Below are 22,219 nucleotides of genomic sequence, written 5' to 3' on the forward strand. Positions count from 1 at the left end.
TACACAATTTCAATTTCAGTTTATTTATCATCACTGTAATGCAATATCAAAAGCTGTGTTTATATTTTGATAAAAAAACACTTTTCTGTAGTCACGATTTACAAATTAATTTTTTCTTTCAAAGAATTATTTTTGTTTCTCAAATTTGATAAGAAATTTATTAAATATTTTTTACATTATAGATAATACATTTAAAAAATATTCTGTAATAGCAAAGGTGAGTATGTGCAGTTTGTCTAAGAAATGGTAGAAGGTGGTGATGCAGTGTCTGAGAAATGGAATAGAAAGATAAAGAAGAAGGAGATACTGACACGTGTCACGGTGTTTAAAATCGGATGCGAACCTATTTATATTGTTCTCTTTATTCTCTCCTTCTCGTCCGCCACTTCTCTCTCTTCGCCGTTCCACTCAGCTCTCACTCTCCACCCTCATCACAAACCCTAGCTTACAATTTTCCATGGTTCCTCTCCATCTTCTCCACTGAACTTTCCTTCAAATCGCTCCTCAAGGGAGAATTGTCGGAGACACTCGCGATTCTACTCAAACTAACATTCGTCATGGCGGCTTCCACCACCAGCCAGGTTTACATCGATGTAATCGAGGATGTCATGGTCAAGGTTCGTGACGAGTTCGTCAACAACGGAGGCCCTGGGGAGGAAGTTCTCAAGGAGCTTCAAGCTGTAATTAATTATCATCTCCACCTCTTATATATGTCCACGATTTACTTTCAATTCCTATGTTTGAATAAATAAATCGGAGTATTTGATGTTTATACACATAGTTCGAACGTGTATTGATTCAGTCTGGAAGATTTTTTTTTCTTCTTCCTGGACTAGTTCGATCATTTAGGGTTTGAATGGTCTGGATCCGATCGATTGTTTTTTATGGGTTTTTTTTTTCTTCAATATTACTTGAATTGGCGGTGTTAAATATGTTCGTCTTCTTCTTTTGTTTGTAATTTGTGTAGATGTGGGAGTCAAAGATGATGCAGGCAGGTGCTGTGCTGGGTCCCATAGAAAGGTCAACTGCTGCTAAGCCAACTCCCGGTGGTCCTATTACTCCGGTTCATGATCTTAACATGCCGTATGAGGGTACCGAGGAGTATGAGACTCCTACTGCTGAGATGCTTTTTCCCCCTGTGAGTTTTGGTCCACGTCGTAGTTATAAGTTCAACCAGTGATGTCTCCTTTTAATGTTTTGTCATCAGTTAAAATTATTGGATTGTTGATATGTGCAGACGCCGTTGCAAACGCCAATTCAAACCCCTCTGCCGGGAACTGGGGATAACTCAAATTATAACATTCCTACTGGACCAAGTGATTACTCCACTCCCGGAAATGATACAGGAGGAAATGCTGATGTAAAAGGAGGAAGACCTGCGACTTATATGGTAAAGCTCATTTTGCTAGCTGGCCTCATGATATATCATAAAAGTAATTTTCAATATAATTGTCAAATTACCTTTTTTCATTTGCTCCCAGTTATATATCTCAAACAATTGCACACACCTAAAAACACTATAGCAACGTAGCGCATGACCACCATTCTAATAATCAAATTTAATAACTTAGCAAACTCAGTAAATAACAATTAAAGTCAAGGAAATGAAACGGTTTAAAAGACATCATATTTCAAATACAAGTCACAAAAGAAACATGGGTGGATGTTACAGAAAATAACATCGGTAGAGGGTTCAGAGTACAGAAATGAGTGGAGGGTGTCACCAGAAATACCACCAGAGATAGGTTGGTTTAGTCAAACAGTATGGGTGATGGACAGTAGAAGTTTGGGAAATCATAATAGTCAATCATAAATTGCAGTGGAAAGTGGCTGGCCTTGAAAGTGCTATAGCTGTTGTTTGAAGTTTATACACATTACATAAATTATGCTACAAAAACTCACATGTTAACCTTTTTTTAATAAAAAACTAAAACTAAAGAATATCATGGGGGCATATGGATGAAATCATCACTGTTGATCAATGGGGGAAGGCATCAATGCCTAGTTAGAATAATAAAAAAATAAAAGTTAGATCTTAGAAGAACTAAGGACTAGGGACCTCATGAACAGGAAGTAAAGGATGCATTACAAACTTTGGTAGCAGTGAAAGAAGGAAGGATAGACAATGTTTTATGGTACAGGAGTTGACTGGAACATAAACGACCTTTTCAGGTAAGTGGCTGGAAAATGCTTTGTAATGTCAACAATCTTGATGAAGAAAGGTGGGCGTCTTCTTGGAGAGATGGTTTAGGTTCCTAACTTATAATTTGGTCTTATCCCACAAAACTGGTTGGACTTGTAAGTTAAGAAACTACCTAAGTCTTACATTGGTCATATCTCTTGTTGATATGGGATCTAAACACTTCCCATCACACCCAAAACTGGACATTTTGAGTGTAGACAACTGCTGTAGCCCAATAACACCCTGTCATGTGCAGGAGTGGACATTAGAGGTTCACTTGTTATGATAGAAAGAGGGAGAGTGAGGAAGGAAGGAGTAAGGAAAGACTAAGGAGGGAGGAACTGGTTTGATCGAGAAGAAAGGGAGGGAACTTGCAAGCTGATGAATATACCCAAGTTTAATAAGGACTACATTAGCTATGTCTCAAGTTAGTGTGGGATTAAACACTCACTAAGTGAATGGGACGTGCAAGATAGGTGGGAATAGGGTTTCTGATATGATTAAATGAAAATGGGGGTGGAATTCTGATATTCTCCGGGCTAAGCATCAAATGACACCATTCCATCATGAGGAGAATACTGGTAGAGATGATTGTGATATCACTGAAAAATTTGTGCTGCTACAGCCACTACAATTAACATCTCTGCAACAGGCTTCACAGCAGTGGCTGGCGAGTGTGATGCAATGTAACTTTATATGGTGGTACTATGTGGGAAACTACATAAAAATAGGAATTTTTTAAATTCGTAAAGGAGTATGTCAACTTTGCCCCTTTAAAGACACCAAAAGTTATTCTGTTGAGGAAAAAAAGGTATTCAAAATCATGCTCCTTTTTGGACGCAATTGTAGCCATTATTTGGAAATGAACTACTATTTTGACTTTGTATTTGCCCCGGGTCGCCCTCACTGCTATAGTGTTATTTATAACTTTTTGTTTAAGTTTCTCAAATGCCATTATCAATTTATGCTATTCTTTTAATCTTTAGCTATTATTCAGTGGTTTAACTATTCTGTTTAAATAATTTGCATGGACTTTTTTTAAGGTGTACATTAATGTTGACTTTGTAAACTTCTACAGCAACCTCCTTCTCCTTGGATGAACCCGAGGCCCTCACTTGATGTCAATGTTGGTGAGTGTCTTTTATATTCAGGATAAAGTGTTTAATGTAATGCTTTGCAGTAAAATGGTTTGTATTACTGTAGCTTATGTGGAAGGGCGGGAAGAGGCAGACAGAGGAACTTCTAATCAACCTCTGACACAGGTAAGCAAGTCAGTTAGGTCTGATAGAAGAATGCTTTGTCTGTTGTCAAAATTCAAAGAGATCTCATCTTGGTCGAGTTATTTTATAAAGCCAGCTAATTGTGTTACTATTGTTGCAAAACACGTTGTAGGTAATTTTGTCTGGAATGTCACGATACTCATGCTTTAAAAAATTGTAGGATTTCTTTACAATGTCGTCAGGGAAGCGTAAGCGCAATGATTTGACTTCTCAATATAATGCTGGCGGATATATACCTCAACAAGATGGAGCTGGGGATGCTGCACTTGGAGTTTTTGAAATTGAGGTACTTGTTTCTCTATTGGTCGGCATCATTTATATCAGCAGGATATTTGTATGCAGTTTGTAAGCTGTGCTTTAGTGATGTTAATGGTTTAAATTACTGCCTTTGTTATTTTTGGTTTCATTGTAAACTATATTTTTTACCTAATGGGAGCGAGGATATACTAGCTTATAATTAGTTTGTTGGTTTTCGCACTTCTCTTTCCTGTTCCCTTCTTTAGGAGGAGGGGTTGAGACAAGATGGGACATGGGGGATGGTAAAAGTACATCTTGCCACCCCTGATTTGAGGTGCTTTCCTTTCCCCTTCTTTTCCCAAATTGGGTTTGCCAATTGTTGGCATAAGACTGAGTGATTACTGATGGAGAGGGCAACCCTTGCTGTAGCTACCTACGTTGCATCTGTCAATTTTGAAAAATGCATAGATTATGAGGATATCTCTGAAGGGTTTTCAAACAAATGTCTGTGTTGTGACAGTACCATGAAAACAAATGAATAATGATTCAAATTACATCAAAACTATGAAGGTCCAATTTCCACAGTTTTACGCCAAAATGAAATCCTTAGAGTGACATTCCTTTTTTGTTCAGTTTATTTCTACCAAGGATTCACTTTCCACAATGATAGTGTTTCTCCTTGCTGTTTCTTCCTGCTGTTTATTTTTAGGCAATCTTTCTACTTGTTATTTTTGTTTCCCTATTCTCTATTTATTTCCTGCTTGTACCTCTTTCTTGTGCATTTTGCTACAAGCACTAGAGTATGGTCAGTCTAGTCTCTACAGTATTTTTCTTTGTTAGGGTCTTCAATTATAGTTATAATTGATTTTCTTGCGTCCTGTATCACTCTGGCTTGTAGAAAGAAATTTTCCTTTGTAATAATTTCGAAAGATAGCATAATGATTCAAGTAGTCTCTCTCTCTCTCTCTCTCTCTCTCTCGCAGTAAAACTATTCATGAGACAGTATTTTTTTGGAAATTTGATATCTTATTTTTGGTCTCACAGTTTTATAATTTTTGGGGCATTTTATTGTGAAACCAAATTATTCAGCTCTTCAAGAACGTGGGTTATGATTTTGCGTGCAATTGTCTAATATTCTAGGTTGAGTGGATTCAGTTACCACCTGTCCACCTGGGGCTGTTTGATAATATTGTGGTATTTACCAACTTTAAAAGCCTCATAAAAATTGTCCTCAAATTTTTTATTTTTCAGACTTGTTTTACTGTGATCTCAACTCTCAATATGAAAGTAATAATGCAGAATAGACATTTTCTTCAGATAGCTCTATTGAGAATTTTAAATTCCTAGCTTCTTGCCTGTTCCATTCTTGTACTGAATATATATTGTTTTTTTAACCACGCACAAGGAAGCGAATTATCTGTCAGTTAATTTCATTTACTTGTTTGGTTGATGGAAAAATTGTTCAGTTACTGAACTCTTGGATATCTATCAATTAGGTAAATGGAGGGGACATCTCCATTAATTCACATCACACTATTTCCAAAGGGAAAATGCAAGCGGATGTTGAGAGGTTGACTACTAGAATTCCTCAACTTGATGGACCAATTCCTTACGATGATGAGCTTTCTACTCCAAATGTGAGTAGTGATATTTGTCCCTTCTCCTTCTTACACTCATGATTTTGTTCTTTCCCTCCACACCAAGAGATGCATTTACTTTTTTTACTTGTTCTAATCTTTTGTTGCCCTTATAATTTTGTGAAAAAAGACATACCATCTCTCTTTTAGTTCTTGGTATGTAGATAGCCGGGCTTTCTATTTTTGCAATTAATAACCACATACCACATTCAATGTTAAGGTTTCAATAGGCACTTTATTTATATTTGATGAGCTCTTATTAATTACTTGAGCTATTCTATTGATGCAAAACTATTTCCGTAATTATTGCATAGTGCGAAACAACACAGTTTTAAGTTCTCCCATTTACATTAGTGTTTGTTAATGAGCTACATCTTCTCTTGTTCAAAATTGGACAGAGTAATAATTCCAAGGAACTATATTGAAATGGTTGATTTTAAATTCAAGATGGATTTTGTAATATACTAACATGTTTGTAATTTAGAACATGAATTAGTTGCTTATTTAGTTTCGGGGATTGATTTTTAGTTGCTAACTTAATGCAACTTATGGAACTTGAAAACTTCAAATGATTGGATGGACTAATGTATAGTCAAAGGAGAACAAAATTGGACTAGAAAATTCCACCAAACTCTGCAGTTACTATTTTTAGTGTTTAAATTGCATTATGCTTCATTTGGCACTTCCCTCCTCCATGTCTCCCGTTCCATAATCTTCGTCTGTATCATCCTTTGGCAGATATACAACTACGAAGTGTTCAATGATGACTACAATATTTCTAATACACCAGCTCCTCCTGGTAAGTCGATTATGTGGAAAATTTTTATGGCTTATCATTATATATTTTGTACGTCACATCTGCTGATTACTTTTCCTTTATTAATTATTAGAAGTGCCAGTTAGCACCCCTGCTCTCTTGGCTCAGAATGAGGTGGGAAATGATGAGGACGACGACGATGATGAGCCTCCATTAAATGAAGAAGATGATGACGAATTGGATGACATGGAACAAGGAGATGACCAAAATACACATCATCTGGTTTTGGCCCAGTTTGATAAGGTAACAACTTTCCTACACTCTGAACTGGATGTCATGGGATTGTAATAATTTGTAGGTAGTGTGGTTCAGGGTTGGATAAATTATTCTTTAATATGGTCTATCTTGCTCAAAATTTAGGTGACACGTACCAAGAGCAGGTGGAAATGCACACTAAAGGATGGCATCATGCACATAAATAATAAGGACATTCTCTTCAACAAGGTTTGTCACTGTTGAAGGAGGACATGTAATGTTATTTTCTATTTTTCCAATGTAATCTATTGAATTGTCATACATCTGCAGGCGACAGGAGAGTTTGAATTCTGACTTGTTGGAGGTGGTGCTTTCGTGAAGCAAGATTCAGAGATGTGGTTTAGTGCTTCGTCATCTTTCTTTAATTATACTTGTTAAGCGAATGTTTCAGGAAGAGGAAAATCCTTTTACCCTTTCGAGACTGTTGTTTTGATGTTGGCCTCTTGTACATAGAGAATGAGCAATTTTTGGCCTTTACCTGATTACAGACACGGGCATTTCCTTGAGCCCAGCAATTGTAGTATGTGGTTCCTTTAGTTCTGTATACTTTGTCGTTTTGGTTAATTTGGCAATCCTTTGTATGATAATGATAGTTAATTTTGGCATAAACTTCATCCAGACCTCCCAGCTGAAAATGTGTGTACTTTCTTTCTCACCTCAATCCATCTGCATCACCAAGCTCCCTGTTGTTTTTTTCACCTCAGGTTAGAAATTGTGATCCTGCTTCTACTGTGTCCTTGTCTGTCTCATAATCATCCCATCAGAAATTCTTAAAACATTCTCACCAAGCCCACTCTATTCACAGCACTTCACAATTTTGAGTTGTAACTTTTGTAGCTCTTCTATTCATTCCTCGGATTACTGATCTGGGGCAATGGTTCATGTGTCATTCTTTTCCAAATGCCTCCATTCTTTTCATGCCCTTCATCTTATTTTCGTTAAACTCTCCATTAGAAAGCACTCCGGTGTTGTCAAATTTTCTTCTCTTCTTTAACTCAACAATGTTATTTATATCCCTTCTACTTTTAATCTATACTCACTATGTTCTTTCACAATTTGTTTCTGCAATATGTGAGCTTCAATTACTCATTTACTTTTTCTAAAATTTTTAGTCTTTTTCAGTTCTCTGACCAGTAACCAATTAAGTTTTTTTATGAGCAGTATGAATATATTAATATTTGAATTCTCTTCGAAAAGGTCGATCTTACTCCGATTAAGTTTTCACTGGTTCTCCTCTAGAATTACAAAGTCTTCATTTCAAGCTAGGAATTATTAACATTCACTATCAATTTACAGATGTCTCAACTAAGTCTTTCAAATTGAGATTATGCGAGATTATGCTTAGGAGCATGAAGATTCATATAATTGTATATTGTGGATATTACCAAACATGCATTCATGAAAAATAAAATTAATCTTTTGTCAATATTTAATCAAGATAATGTTCTGATTAATGTACTTTACAGAAGAGATTTTAGTTTTTGGTTTAAATTGAATGATTTATATGAGATGAATTAAATTTAATAGAGAGAAGGAAAAATAATTATCTCAGTTTTTCTTTTTATTTTGTTAGCACAAAGTAACTCATGTTTATTTTATAATAAAATAATTATTGAACTTGAGTGAGTAAAAATTAATCCAGTTTTAACTTTTAAATTTTAAATAATAATATAGGGGATTCTAAGGGAAGAAAATTTAAAAATAAATATTTGATATGTGTTCAAAATTAGTGACAGAAAATGAATAATAATATTAATTTTTAGTTAAGTAGTGTTGTAATTTTGTATTAATTCTTTATGAATTTTAATCATAATTATATTAATTTATAATTAGATGAAATGTGATAATTACACATGTAAAAATACAATTTTTTAACTTTTAGTTAGGTCTAAATTTAAGTTAAACAAAATTCATTATTTTATAAGACGATGACATTTTCAATAAAAACACTTTTACGAAAAGTAAATTTATACAATTTTATGATACTATTATGTTACGATTATATTTAGAATATACTTCCTAAACATGATTTAAAATTATAAAATTTTACTATCTAAATCTCTGATTTTGAATATCTTGTTTTCTCATAACTAATATTTATAAGAGTTCCTTTTCGAGCTATTCTTTTCTTTCTGTGAAACTCTTACGAAATTTACTTGAGAGGGCATTTTAATCCTCTTCACGTAAATTTAAAAATTGCGATTCTTGAGTCTCGTAAAATGAATTGGGTTTGATTAAATTATAAAATATTAATTTCATGGAAATAGTTCTTTTTATCCTACCATAGCAATTAATTTTCATTTCAAAAAGTTTTACGGTTGTTGAAAATTTCAATATTTCAATCATATTAATAACGTTGCAAAAACAATTATCAAACAATTATTTTCTAAATGTGGTTCTCATGCAGAAATATTTATTATCCATGTAAGTAAAGAAATGCATGAAAATGAAGTATTATGTTTGAGATTTATTGCATTTACTGGATTTGATTTTTGTTTCACAGGAAATTAGAGCCTCCAAAAATAATTAAAAAGGTATCACGTCAATGCATTTCCATTCATACAAATTAAACGTACTCAAAATAATTTATGCACCCATTCAATTCAATTGAAAGTCTTTCTCTTAGAAAATCAATTCTAATTTAAATTTTATGTTACTTGTATCTTTTAAACTCTACAATGTGATTTCATAATAAATAAATAGGAACACTGTCTTAATCCGTTATACTAAAGAGGTTTGGTTTAATTTTCACAATAATATAAAATCAATCCCACTAAAATAGTGTGTCTTGATAAATTAAAAATAAATTCATTCTCATAAAAGGTTAACAATTTTGTGGACTATAAATAAATCGCAGTTTAAAAGATAATTAATTTTAAAATTATTGAATCTCAAGTTCATATATGATAATTAGGATCACTTTAGAGTATAAATTCATTTTAGGCTCTTAGGTATATCAAAACACCATGTTATTATATTTAATTTATTTCCACTCATATATTCTTTTAATCAAACCCTTAATTTCTACTTTACTCCCATATTCTCCCTCTTCATTTCTATTTACCCTATTTCTTTAATAGTTGTGAATCATATTTCTATTATTGTACACATGTGTTTGTTGAAAGATCATACGTAAAGAATTTTGTGACTATTATTTAAAAGACATTTGTAACAATTTAGAAAGTGGTCCCTATTTAGGAAAAGGAAAAGAAGGAAACTCAATAACTCAATAATTGAAGAAAAGAGTAAAAGGTTTCTAAGAGAGCAAGATAGAAGAAAAAAAAAATTTTAACTACTAAACATTGACAATTTTTTTTATAAAATTAAATATCAGTGATTTTGAAATATTAAAAAAAATAAAAAAATAAAAACTAATTAAAAATAACACTTAAGATTATTAAAAAAATTGTAAAAATTTAATAGTCTAAAAATTATTTTTCTTAAAAAAAATTGCAGAATTTGACGAAGTGGTCACTGCCACCATTGGTTGCTGATTTTGAAAGAGATAAGCTTCATCATAACTTAACTTAATCCCTCTAACTACTACCACAACAAACCCTTAATGCTTCTGCTACACTACACTCCAAATTCCAACCAATAAATATTTTCAACTAATCAAAAATAGTGTATAGTACAAACTAGTAAAAATATGGTTACTTGGTCCTTTTCTGTCTATTCTTAGACCTATTTTTTTCCTACCTAGTTTACTCATTTTGAACTAATCTTCTTTATTTTAGGTCACACTCTTCACAATTTAAATTATTTTTGTCTCTGTCGGTGGTGCAAGCCATGCAAAAAAACACCCTCCTTTGAAAATAAATAAAATTTAAAAAGCAAAAAGAACCAAAAGGTGTGGACACTCATGCTCATCTTTTCTACTGAATGATTAGCCAGATTAAACAATAACGTGTGCGAGTAACCTACAAATATTTTACAATAATTGCAACCGGTGCCATATTGTAAATAATAAAATAATAAATAGAACAGGTTAAAATAATAGAAAAATGCAAATCTGTGTAGAAAAAAAAAATAGTGGTAGTATACATTCAACATGCTAACAACTGTCAGTCACCGACTGAAACCCCGTTGCCATTACACGCATTCAAGTAATTTATGAATATGAACAAATTCTCCAAAAATATACCAAAATAAAATTAAAACCAAAAAGAAAAAAGAAAAAAAAAAACAATTAAGACAATTAACACAGTACACACCTCTGTTGTTGTGTTTTGTGTACATGCAGATCAAATCGTCCACTTCCAGATCTTGAACCTAACATCCACGTTGCACTTGGCGTGCGAAGTGGACGCCGTCGCCGGTTTCTTGCCGGAGGGAAGATTCACTCTGATTCCGTCGCAGGAGACTCTGATTCCGACCTTCGGGGTTTTCAATTTTCCCGTTTTCGCCTTCACTTTCGTTTCCAAATTCACCGTCAGTGGCAGCCCGTTCTTGTTCTTCATGCTGGACTTCAACCGCGACGCGTCGTCGCTCTGGAGCGCGCTGCCGGTGCTCACAATGGAGGTTTTGATGAGCGTGGTGTTCTTCTTGCCGTGCAGGAAGGCGGGGACGGTGCCATCGCCGACGTCGACGTCGCCGGAGAGTATAGCGATGGAGGTGGGGTCGTAGGCGAAGAGGATCTTCTTGTTGGGATTGGTGGCGGAGACTGTGACGTCGAAGCGGGAGTTAAGGGTGGAGGAGGCGGTGAGGTTCAGGTACGAGAGTTTCAGCGAGGTCACGGTGAAGGTAGGGCGGTGGGGGCGGTAGAGCAGGTAGAACGCAGTGCCGGCGATGCCGATCAGGAGGAGTAGGACGAGCACGGTGAGGATCAGCCAGAAGAAGAAGGTGCAGCAGCACCGGCGCTTGCTCCGCCGCCGGTGGTGAGGCTGCGGGCGGTAGGTGGGGCGGGTGGCACCGTAGAGTTGTGCTTTCGTCGCCGGGAAAGCGGGGTTGGCAGTGGCGGCTGCGGCGGGCTTTGCCGAAGGGTACACTCTGTCTGTCATGGCGATGGTGTTGGTGTCTTTCGTTTAACTAACGTTGTTGTCGGTGAAATGAAAAGAGAAGGATGTTTTAAGAAGAAGAGAATGAGGAAAAAAAGATGGTTTTTTTTTTTTTTTTTTTCCTTTTGGCTTTGTTGACTAGAGAGAGGAGAAGGTGGTGGTAGAGCAGTATGAAAAGTGAGAGTGGGAGAGAGGGTTTAATGTTTAATGTGTTATTAGGAGGTTGTTTAGGGATAAATAAGGATTAAACAGTGATTAGAAGTTGGAGAAGGTGGGGGTAAGAAGAGAGAGATGGTAACGTTCTAACCACACACCCTTTAGCTGGATCCAGCTCTTCTTCTCTTTCACATTCGGCGCGTACAAATGCAGCAACTAACAAAATGCTCTTAATTTCTAAATCTCCTTTATTAGTAGTTAGCGTCACCATCATACTTAAGGTCAACTTGTTTTTCTCCTACCTAATTAAAATTTTGATTGGGATTTGACCAAAGAAATTAAAGACACATTTACGATTAAGTTCTAGACAACTATTTTCTTTTTCGTATTACTCACCCACCACCACCACCCAATCATTTAAATCACTAATATGCATACATACTCGTTACTTTTTCTTTTAATTATTTTGGCAATTATTTAAGAGCTTTAATCTTGATAATTAAATAGTATTAATTGCAAGGAAGATAAAATGTTGGGTGTAGTGTAGGGGAGTGGAAGCAACGCGGCCGTAGTGAAAGTGGAGGTTTGAGTATTAGGGTATATGTGATGTGAGATTTTACTAATACATTCTAGACTCTCTTCCAACGTGCGAAAAACGATGTTCATTATGAAACTGACTTCATTGCTTTAATTCTCTGTGTGCCACCTCTGCGTTATCGTCTTTATGCAATGATCACACGGCCACGATTTCCCTGATCTTCAAGTTACCAATCATGGATACCTAATCATAAATCACGTATTTTATATAATCATTCACACAATTTGTAAATTGATTCATCCCCTTTTATTTATTCTTTTGCACATGTTATCTTGCAACTAGGGATTAGACCTTTGTAAATAAAATCCCAAAAAAATGGAAACAAAGAATTAATCGAAGAGCACTAGAAAGTCCGAGACAATTTGTCCCTGAGAAATGACATTAGTTTTGTTGTATTAAAGTTTGAGTAGCCACCTAATCCCGTTTTTAATGTAGTTTTAGATATTAAGGTTGTTGTTTAGCTCCAGCTGGAATATTCATGGAAAGGAGAATCCCAAATTAAAGATTTCTTTTATTACTGAAAATGCATATTTTCATTGTGGTGGTAGAAACATTATGAAAGAAAAGTGACCACATTTTTATGAATATATGTTGCACATTCTGCTTTTGTTTCTGTTGGTGTATGGTCGGGTACATCCCGGCTCAATAAGATAGAAATGGTTGGGATCATTCCGGCCTAAGTATGAGGCACATTCGTTGTGGCTCAGTCACTGGGATACTTGCTTTTCACCTTTTCTCCAACATAACACAGAGGGCCCAATAAGTGTGATGTTTTGGCCGAGTACATCCCGGTCCAAGGAAGTGGCAGATGGAACATGTGATTATGGCACAGAGGTACAGAGGAGCAGCGCACAATCTCAGCCAAAAAGGAAGGAGTTGATATTTGAGAAGTACAGACAACAAAACCCCAAAAAAGGAAGGAGTTGATATTTGGCGAAGTACAGACGGGCAAACCCCAAAAAAAGGAAGGAGTTGATATTTGAGAAGTATAGACGGCAAAACCCCAAAAAAAGGAATGAGTTGATATTTGAGAAGTACAGACGGCAAAACCCCAAAAAAGGAAGGAGTTGATATTTGAGAAGTACAGACGGCAAAATCCCAAAAAAGGAAGGAGTTGATATTTGAGAAGTACAGACGACCAAACCCCAAAAAAAGAAGGAGTTGATATTTGAGAAGTACAGACGGCAAAACCCCAAAAAAGGAAGGAGTTGATATTTGAAAAGTACAGACGGCCAAATCCCAAAAAGGAAAGAGTTGATCTTTGACAAAAGTACAGACGGACAAAACTCAGATGGAAAGAGCTGATCTTTAACAAAGACACAGAAGAACAATCTCAGCCAATAAGGAAAGAACCGATGCGTGTAACCTCAGTCGGAAAGGGAAAGAATTGATCCTCGAATACGAACGGCCCACAAATAATGATAACAGGTCCATTAAGAAATTAGTATAAATTAAAGCCTAGTGAACAGGTAAAGATACACTTTTCTCACTAATCAATTACACCTCATATCAATCACTTTCTGACTTGAGCGTCGGAGTGCCTGCAGGTACCCCCACCCCCGGAGTGCAGACGATAGGGAGATCCAGGAGAAGTCCAGAAAGAAACAAGAGGAAGTTCGACATAGAGGATTCTTGAGATCGTCTGATTCCGCACCAAAATAGTATCGATCAGTTTCTATAATGATTCTTAATATTATGTGTTTTTAGGTTTATTTCCGTCCGTCACTACCCATACCTCACGTCATCAAGTACATTTCTAAAAGAAATTTTTAGGATGTGCTTGTTGAGGAATATGTGTCAGAAATTAAACAAAACTTTAGAAAAATAAATTGTACGGGAAAGTTAGAAATTTGATTCTAAAATAAATATAATACTATATTCTTGTATGATTTACTATTTGTAAATTTGTATATCTCTGTTGTGTTATGCTGAATGCATTGGTATTGAATATGAGAATATCTTACTCACTCCAGACAATATATAGTTTAGTTTTTAAGTTCATATTTTACGTGTTATATTACTGAAATTTAGTGATTTATGTGTGATATATTGTATTAAGTGAATATTAATTTGTTTGTATTTAAGATTTAATCTACTGATTTCGCACTACCTTCTGTGTGTGTTGTAAAAGCAGAGCATTTAAACTTACGGCAACTTCACCGACACAAGTGATCATTTATTAATATTTTATTTTTTGGTAGCTAGGACAGAGGGTAGAAGGTGAGTGAAGGTTAGATATTAAATTTTATAACGCATTTCGAAGCACCTACCAAATCAGTGTATATATATATATATATATATATATATATATATATATATATATATATATATATATATATATATATATATATATATATATATATATATATATATATATCTTGCACAAGTCTTTTAACCAATACAAAAAAATTATTTTATTTTTTAATATTTTTATTATTTTTAAAGTAAGTTGTCAAATGATTATTGAAGCATGGAAAAACTTTTTCTCTTTTTAATTTTTTTTCTATTAGTTATGTATTTACTTACATGTTATTCATTCACAAAAGTAACTACTGTATTTTGTTAAGTGGGAAAAAAAAAGAGAAAGCAGTGTTTAACTGTGTTATAATGGAATAAGAAATTTATTTTTAGGAATACAAGACTAAAATTTAAAAGAAAAATTGAAATTCATATCGATGTTTGTTATTAAATTTTAAAAATTTCCTGCATAATATGAAGTTTTTATGTTTATGAATGCTGAGACCAATCTCTTGTATAAATTTTTTGACGAGTAAAACAAAATGACCATAAACAACCTTAAAATTTTGTGTTTTTCAATGAGAGAAAATTATTGTGTTTCCAAAGATTTATTTATTTTATTTATCTACATTATTTTCTATCAACCGAAGAAAGACTTTCCAAGACTAATAGGATAAAACTAATTATAAAATGGTGTTGGAAATAGTCCAAATGTGAGTTAAAATCTCATATTGAATAGAATAAATAAAGTTAAACACTATATAAGAATAAAGATCCATAACACAATGTCTTAAAGTTTTGGGATAAAAGTATGATCAAATACTTTATATGTGTAAGACTAATATCATATAATCATATGAAACCACAATTTCTTAATGACTATAACCATAACCCATATATAACCAAAACATGTGAAAAAATATAACTCATCAATGGTATCAGAGTCGATAGTTCGGAGTGATTGACCTCAATGACTATAACCATAACCCATCTATAACCAAAATATATGAAAGAATATATAACCCATCATATCTCTTCATATATTTTACAGATTATTTGATTTGTTATGGTTAGTGTTTAGCACTTGAAACAGCATTTACTAAATTCAGCTTTCTTTGCGTTGAACATTTCAACTAATTTACATTTATATTATTTATATTCATAATATTCCTCTCAGAAAACAAATGATTTTATCAGATTCAATTTTTCTATTTTATAATCAATTATCTTATTTACATTAAATACTATAATCAATAACATTAATCTAAAATAAAATTATAAAATCTTCTTTTACATTATCGTAGTTTCTATGATAATGACATGTCTCCAATCTTAATTAAAGACTTTATCAAATTAACAACTTAATCAAACAATTAGTATAATAATTAAACAAATATCAATTCTTAATTGAAATTAATAAAATAACGGATCCTATATATACAAAATTATTTATAATACTAAGCTGAATATTCTCCTTCAAACACAATTTATTCTGTATCTAAGATGAAATCCTTAAAATTCGACCAGTCAATCAGTTGATTAATGAATATAATTTCATAATAATTTTGAATAGTGACTAAACTTCATAAAGTAATTTATTTATACCTATTTTTATGAAATTATGATATTAAGAAACTATATTAGACATTTGACCAATTTCAATCAAAGAAACAAAATCACAAGTGTCCCCAAAAATAAATATACCTATTTTGGTAACTTATTTATTTATTAAGTTATGTAGATGGAAAGGTTTTAAGGAGAGCAAAGTATATGAAATAACTATGGTTCTCTTGTTTATTATTTTACCTTTACTTTCAAGTCTAGAAATACCATTTATTATTAATGTGTCATCGATGCACAAGCAAATATATTAAAGGTTATAATACATAAAATGTTTATAAATCAAGTTGGATGAATTTATAAATCACCATAAAATGTTTATATTACGTGTTTTACAAGATATTAAAGGTTATAATACATAGGTGCATACATGGTAACAATTTATGGACCTTAAAACCAATTATTTATTTACATAAAGAATGTTTTTGAAAATAGAAATATTGTTTTTAAATATTATTATAAAAAAGTTCTGAAATAATAATAAGTTTTAGTAACTAAAAATAATTAGTCTTGATCAATTTAAATATTAATTTATAAATTAAAAATTATTAAAAATTAAAATAGTTTTTATTATAAATTGAATTGATTATTAATATTATAATTACCGAACTTTTTGTTACATAAAAAATTATTTTTTAATTAAAAAATTGATTTTTAAATTGATCTCAAATATATTTTTAACTACCTAAATTAATCATTACTTAAGATTTATCTTATAGAGTATTACCTTAACTTATTTTTTACCACTATTTTTTGTTCAATTTTGTTTCCATCTTTGATCAATAAATTGGAAACTTGATTTTAATGAGGTCTAAATCAATCAGATAGTCGATTAAATTGGTTAATGAATAATTTTTTATATATGTTTTTAAAACTATATTATTGATAGGAAACATCTATTAATTTTGTAAATATCATCAATTCGAGAAAACTTGATTAGCAATCACAAGTACATGTACTTAGCTTTAACACTATCAAATCAAATGAATAATACTTTTAGCTTACAAATTTAATACAAATTTAAAATAATTTTGATTTGTGAATTAAATTCCTATCTAACCTCATAACTGGTCGCAATAAAAGTGTTGGGTATTTCAAAGACATGAATCTTGACTAACTTGAGTCAAAGATCGACCAATAAGAAAGCTAAGATTCTTTAAAAAGTTTTTTTTTTTCTCGATATCCTATTCATGAAAAAATCAAGTTCTTCATCACTTCCACCAACAGATTCTGGTGTATTTGTTGGAGAGGAGATTTTATATAATTTTTATAAAATGAAATATTTATAATTTAATTTAAAATAAAAATATAATTTTAATAATTATTTAAAGATAAAAAACATGTTTAACCAATATCAAATTTATTCAAACAATGCACATGCAATTCACACAGTTAATGCAGTTAATTCAAGGAGTGTCTCCTAATTGAATGTTGATATCATTCAGTACTTTGCCTCTTCCTTCTCTTAAAATCAAAGCACACTAACACAATTCCAACCCCACCAACCCTCTTACATAGAAGTTATTCTCTGCTTAGGATTGTACTGTCATGATTTTTTCACTGCTCAGTTATTCTGAAGAACAATAAAACTGTCATTTCCCAGTCATTAATTATGAAAATAGGAAGCATGCGTGTCTCCTTCCTCAACCATTCTCTTGCCATTTTTTTTCCTATTAATTTGGTTACCACTGTCGGTTTCCTTATATTTTAGTCTTTTTCATAGTACCTTGTCTCTTACTGCGCTAGCTTCAGCGTATATGCTGCTGCTGCTAACTCCAAACTAATACACTTCAATTTCACCCCTCCTTGGGTTGTCGGTGAAAGATCTTCAGAATGGGATTGCAGCTCATTTTCCTGCTAATTAAGCTACATTTTGTTACATGTACACCCCATCTTCATGAATATGCTGGTATGAGCTTGATTTAGATGTTTTGATGAGTTCCTTTATATTGTTGCATGTATGATCCATTTGAGAAGCTCATAAATTATTGTTGAACATGAAATGTGGTTCACATTTATGGGGTGTTTGTTTGTTTGAGGAACTGGACTGCATATTTGGATGTTCATAGTATCCGCTACTATGGGTTTTGTTTTCATGTTGATTCTCTCTGAGATTGTAAATTTTTAAATGAGCTTTGTCTTAGTTTCACCCTTTTCTCTTTTTCTCATCTTCACGCTTTGTAAAAAAACGTGTTCTGTAGCAAGCTATTTGCACCATTCGAGAATCCGAAGCCCTTCAAGCATTGCATTTCCACCCACAGAGTCACCTACTACAGTTCCTGCTGGTACTACACTTCCACCTTCCCAACCATTCCCCAAAAGAAAATGGATGCACAGTTCTATGGACTCTCCAATTCCACGCCACAAGCATCACCATTCCAGAAGAAAGTTCAGCAACCAAGCTCCTGGACCAACCTTTTCAATCAATCCCCATACTCATCAAGGTTTGATTATCTGACAAATAAAGTTAATGCACAATTTCAACATTTATTGCCTTCAACACCTCAAAATTAACTACATTTCTTCTGCAAACTTCTCTTGAAAAATCTAGGTCCTCCTCCTGTCATCAAATCACAACATTCATTCTCTTCACCTGTAAATGCACCAGCACCAGCACCAATAGTTCTATCACACCACTTGAATGGTAATAAACATTCATTTCGGTCATTTCTCTTACTTCTATTTTTTATGTGCTGTCTACCTTGATTGCTAATTAGAGTTAGCACCTCATTGTTTGTGTCTTGCTCTGTCCATCACCATCAGTACCGTATACTTCACCTAGAATTTCACCTCTAGGTTCATCAATGAAGAAGACAAGGACTCCACCAGCAGCATATGCTTTTGTTCTACCATCTCCACCGCCTAACAAAGGTATTATTGATTCCTTCTCTTCAATGTTCGCACCCAAGTTATGCAATATATGTGTATTGATCTCATTCGTGATTGATTTTTAGATTGTATGTCACTGACATGCTCTGAGCCCTTGACATATACACTTCCTGGATCACCTTGTGGTTGTGTTTGGCCACTCCAAGTTAAACTTCGCATCAGCGTTGCAATATACAAGTTTTTTCCTTCGGTTTCAAAGCTGGCCAAAGAAATTGCAGCTAGTGTTTTGCTGAACCGTAATCAAGTACGCATTGTGGGTGCCGATGCAACTACTCAGCAGCTCGAGAAAACTACTGTTCTCATAAACTTGGTGCCCCAAGGAGTGAAATTTGATGATACAACAGCTCTTTTAATATATAAGAAATTCTGGCAGAGAGAGATTCTCAATGATGATTCTACCTTCGGTTCCTATGAAGTGCTCTATGTTCATTATCCAGGTTATACATTAACAAAATGTTTTTAAGACCATTTTTGTGTTTGTATTGTATGAAGTCAATAAATGTAGTATATTTGATTTCATTTATCCTTTTTTGATAACATATTCAGGTCTTCCACCGTCTCCACCTTCAAATGTTTACGGTATAGATGTTGAACCATACCCTGGTCACGACAACAATGGAACAATAATAAAACCTTTAGGAGTAGATGTCTCAAGGAAGCAAAAAGAAGGGAGTGGTGGAAGAATGCTTATTATGATCATCCTTTCATCTTTTACCGCCTTCCTTCTATTCATTGGACTTGCATGGATTTTTCTCTTGAAGTGTGGTTCCAGCACTCTTGAACCTGGACATATACCAGATGCCAAAATTTCATCCTCTTCAATGCGATCAGGTAACTTAAAAGCAAGTGAGGACTACCTTTACTTTTCGGTAATTTTTGAAGACTTAATTTCATGGACAACTTACTTCATGAAGTTTGAAGTGTTAGTTTCAGCTTTTCTGGTTACGATGCTAATATAGTCTTTTGTATTCTGGGATTTATTCAGATATTGTGCTTGAAAAATCTTGATCTTAGCTATTTACTTGAGTGTCTCCATGTTCAAGTAGTAAACAGTGGAATTCATTATGAATATATGTTCAAAGCAGGTACTGCCAGTGTTAGGTCATTGACTTATGCGAGCATGCCAGGTTCTAGATCAATGTCCTTCGGTTCTGGAACAATAATCTATGCAGGATCAGCTAAAATATTTTCTTTGAACGAAATCGAGAAAGCAACAAATAACTTCAATTCTTCAAGCATACTAGGAGAAGGTGGCTTCGGTCTTGTTTACAAGGGTGACTTAAATGATGGCAGAGAGGTGGCTGTGAAGATTCTCAAAAGGGATGACCAGCATGGTGACCATGAATTCTTTGCAGAGTCAGAGATGCTTAGCTGCTTGCACCATAGGAATTTAGTTAAACTGATTGGTATATGCACAGAGAAACACACTCGCTGCTTAGTGTATGAGCTTGTTCCTAATGGCAGCGTGGAATCCCACTTACATGGTAGGCTAAGTCACTGAAATGATGATGAAAGTCATCAACACTTTTGAAAGCCAATTCTTAAGAGCCTGATTTTTGAATACTCTAACTTGTGGCTAGGTATGGACAAAGAAACCGAACCACTAGATTGGAATGCCCGGATGAAGATTGCACTTGGTGCAGCTAGAGGATTAACCTATCTGCATGAAGATTGTAATCCATGTGTCATACACAGAGACTTCAAATCCAGCAACATCTTATTGGAATACGATTTTGTACCCAAAGTTTCAGATTTTGGCTTGGCTAGAACAACATTGAACGAGGGAAACAAGCCCGTTTCAACTCATGTTATTGGTACATTTGGGTAACAATCTCTTCCTACACCTTTTGTGTTGATGATTGCAATGAACTCATTTCATTTGTTACGGATGAAAACTGATTTTGTCTCATTGGCATCTTGTTTTGAAGCTACGTAGCTCCTGAATATGCAATGACAGGACATCTTCTTGTCAAAAGTGATGTTTACAGCTATGGAGTTGTGCTCCTTGAGCTGCTAAGTGGAAGAAAGCCTGTGGATTTGTCGCAGCCACCAGGACAAGAAAACCTTGTTGCTTGGGCTCGTCCACTTCTTACAAGTAAGGAGGGTTTGCAGAAGATCATAGACCCCATTATGAAGGATAGTGTTTCCATTGATACCATTGTAAAGGTTGCAGCAATTGCATCAATGTGCGTGCAATCAGAAGTCACTCAGCGTCCTTTTATGGGTGAAGTTGTTCAGGCCTTGACATTGGTATGCAGTGAGTTTGAAGAAAAAAGATGACCCTGTAATTGGTCTTATAACCGGTGTTCCAGGTGAGACAGTGGGCTTTCAGAGTGCAACAGAACCTGGTTGAGAATCAAGGTAGCACTATTGTCATCATAAGTAATGTTCATATGGTGCAAGAATTTGAGTCATTGGGGTTATTTGTATAGAGGGGGCATGAAAATTCAACTAAATTGTGTCAAGAGTACCATTAAACTTTCACAAAGCAAATTCTAATGACAATGCAAATTTGGTCATCGTTACTTACTAATTCAAAAACATTTTTGCTTTTCAAAACAGGAATCACTATAGTAAAATTTGACAAAACAATACTTCAAGAAGTTAAGCAGGGACATCTATTGCTCAATATTGCCCACTATGTATGGATTTTTGGCTGTATTGTATGTACAAAATATGTGTTCTCTACCTTTAATATTATCTATAAGTACATCATAGAAAAATAGAAATTCTAAATACCACAAAAATAATTCAACAAATTCAGCGAGAACTCAGAAAAGTGATAGGAAAATACTACTGTCTCAAATCTCAGTGACTAAATTTGTGAGCAATTTAGTTAAATGAAACATGCGCACAGTATTTAAAAACACTTACTTCATAGACTCCTGTATTGAACCAGGATAGGTGCATTGTCCAAATTCTCATTTCTGATTAAACCCACATCGAGTGGTATTGTAAAGTCAATGTGATGATCATACTATAATAAGAAGAGACTGCTACATTTATATTCACGGAGCCATGTGATAAGCACAAAGCGAACTATTCTTTCGCCTTTTACTAAAGAATACCGTGTGTTTGTCACTACAAGTGGCATACGTTTATTTTTGGAAGAGTCTTGATAAAAGGCTCTGCAATATTAGTTGAATTTTCAATGATTACTATATATATTTCCTAAATAAAGTATTTATTGGAAGATTTTTATATATATTTCCTAAATGAAGTATTTATTGGAAGATTTTTATTAGGTTTCATGTCTTTCAGCTTTAGCAATGCAATATTAGTCTTATCTTAGTACCTGTTCTTGTGTTTATGA

At 33.8% G+C, this 22,219-nt stretch overlaps 3 protein-coding genes and 1 non-coding gene across 5 annotated transcripts; 3 read left to right on the forward strand and 1 right to left on the reverse strand.

Annotated features, from left to right (window-relative positions):
• The first annotated feature begins 354 nt into the window (after nt 1–354).
• On the forward strand, nt 355–7,017 carry LOC114185654 (transcription initiation factor IIA large subunit-like). Its single transcript, XM_028073514.1, has 11 exons — nt 355–680; nt 968–1,138; nt 1,238–1,390; nt 3,261–3,312; nt 3,386–3,444; nt 3,623–3,748; nt 5,196–5,336; nt 6,075–6,135; nt 6,227–6,396; nt 6,514–6,597; nt 6,679–7,017. The coding sequence occupies exons 1-11, from the start codon at nt 558–560 to the stop codon at nt 6,700–6,702; spliced, it is 1,164 nt and encodes a 387-aa protein (XP_027929315.1). The 5' UTR covers nt 355–557; the 3' UTR covers nt 6,703–7,017.
• Nucleotides 7,018–10,402: 3,385 nt separating this feature from the next.
• On the reverse strand, nt 10,403–11,761 carry LOC114182988 (NDR1/HIN1-like protein 13). Its single transcript, XM_028069802.1, has one exon. The coding sequence runs from the start codon at nt 11,406–11,408 to the stop codon at nt 10,653–10,655; it is 756 nt and encodes a 251-aa protein (XP_027925603.1). The 5' UTR covers nt 11,409–11,761; the 3' UTR covers nt 10,403–10,652.
• A 5,788-nt stretch (nt 11,762–17,549) lies between these two features.
• On the forward strand, nt 17,550–21,516 carry LOC114184221 (receptor-like serine/threonine-protein kinase ALE2). 2 transcript variants are annotated; one of them, XM_028071501.1, is made up of 9 exons: nt 17,550–17,926; nt 18,219–18,461; nt 18,569–18,661; nt 18,781–18,888; nt 18,972–19,343; nt 19,453–19,737; nt 19,989–20,390; nt 20,487–20,730; nt 20,835–21,516. In XM_028071501.1, the coding sequence occupies exons 1-9, from the start codon at nt 17,851–17,853 to the stop codon at nt 21,184–21,186; spliced, it is 2,175 nt and encodes a 724-aa protein (XP_027927302.1). In that variant the 5' UTR covers nt 17,550–17,850; the 3' UTR covers nt 21,187–21,516. The 2 variants fall into 2 exon arrangements, with proteins under 2 accessions (XP_027927302.1, XP_027927303.1); XM_028071502.1 differs by having other exon boundaries at nt 17,551–17,926; nt 19,992–20,390.
• Nucleotides 21,517–21,920: 404 nt separating this feature from the next.
• LOC114186408 lies at nt 21,921–22,036 on the forward strand. The gene has a single exon (XR_003605066.1). It is a non-coding gene; the product is annotated as a U5 spliceosomal RNA (small nuclear RNA).
• The last annotated feature ends 183 nt before the right edge of the window (nt 22,037–22,219 follow it).

The sequence above is a fragment of the Vigna unguiculata genome, chromosome 5 (assembly GCF_004118075.2).
Source record: "Vigna unguiculata cultivar IT97K-499-35 chromosome 5, ASM411807v1, whole genome shotgun sequence".
Taxonomy (NCBI): Eukaryota; Viridiplantae; Streptophyta; class Magnoliopsida; order Fabales; family Fabaceae; genus Vigna; species Vigna unguiculata.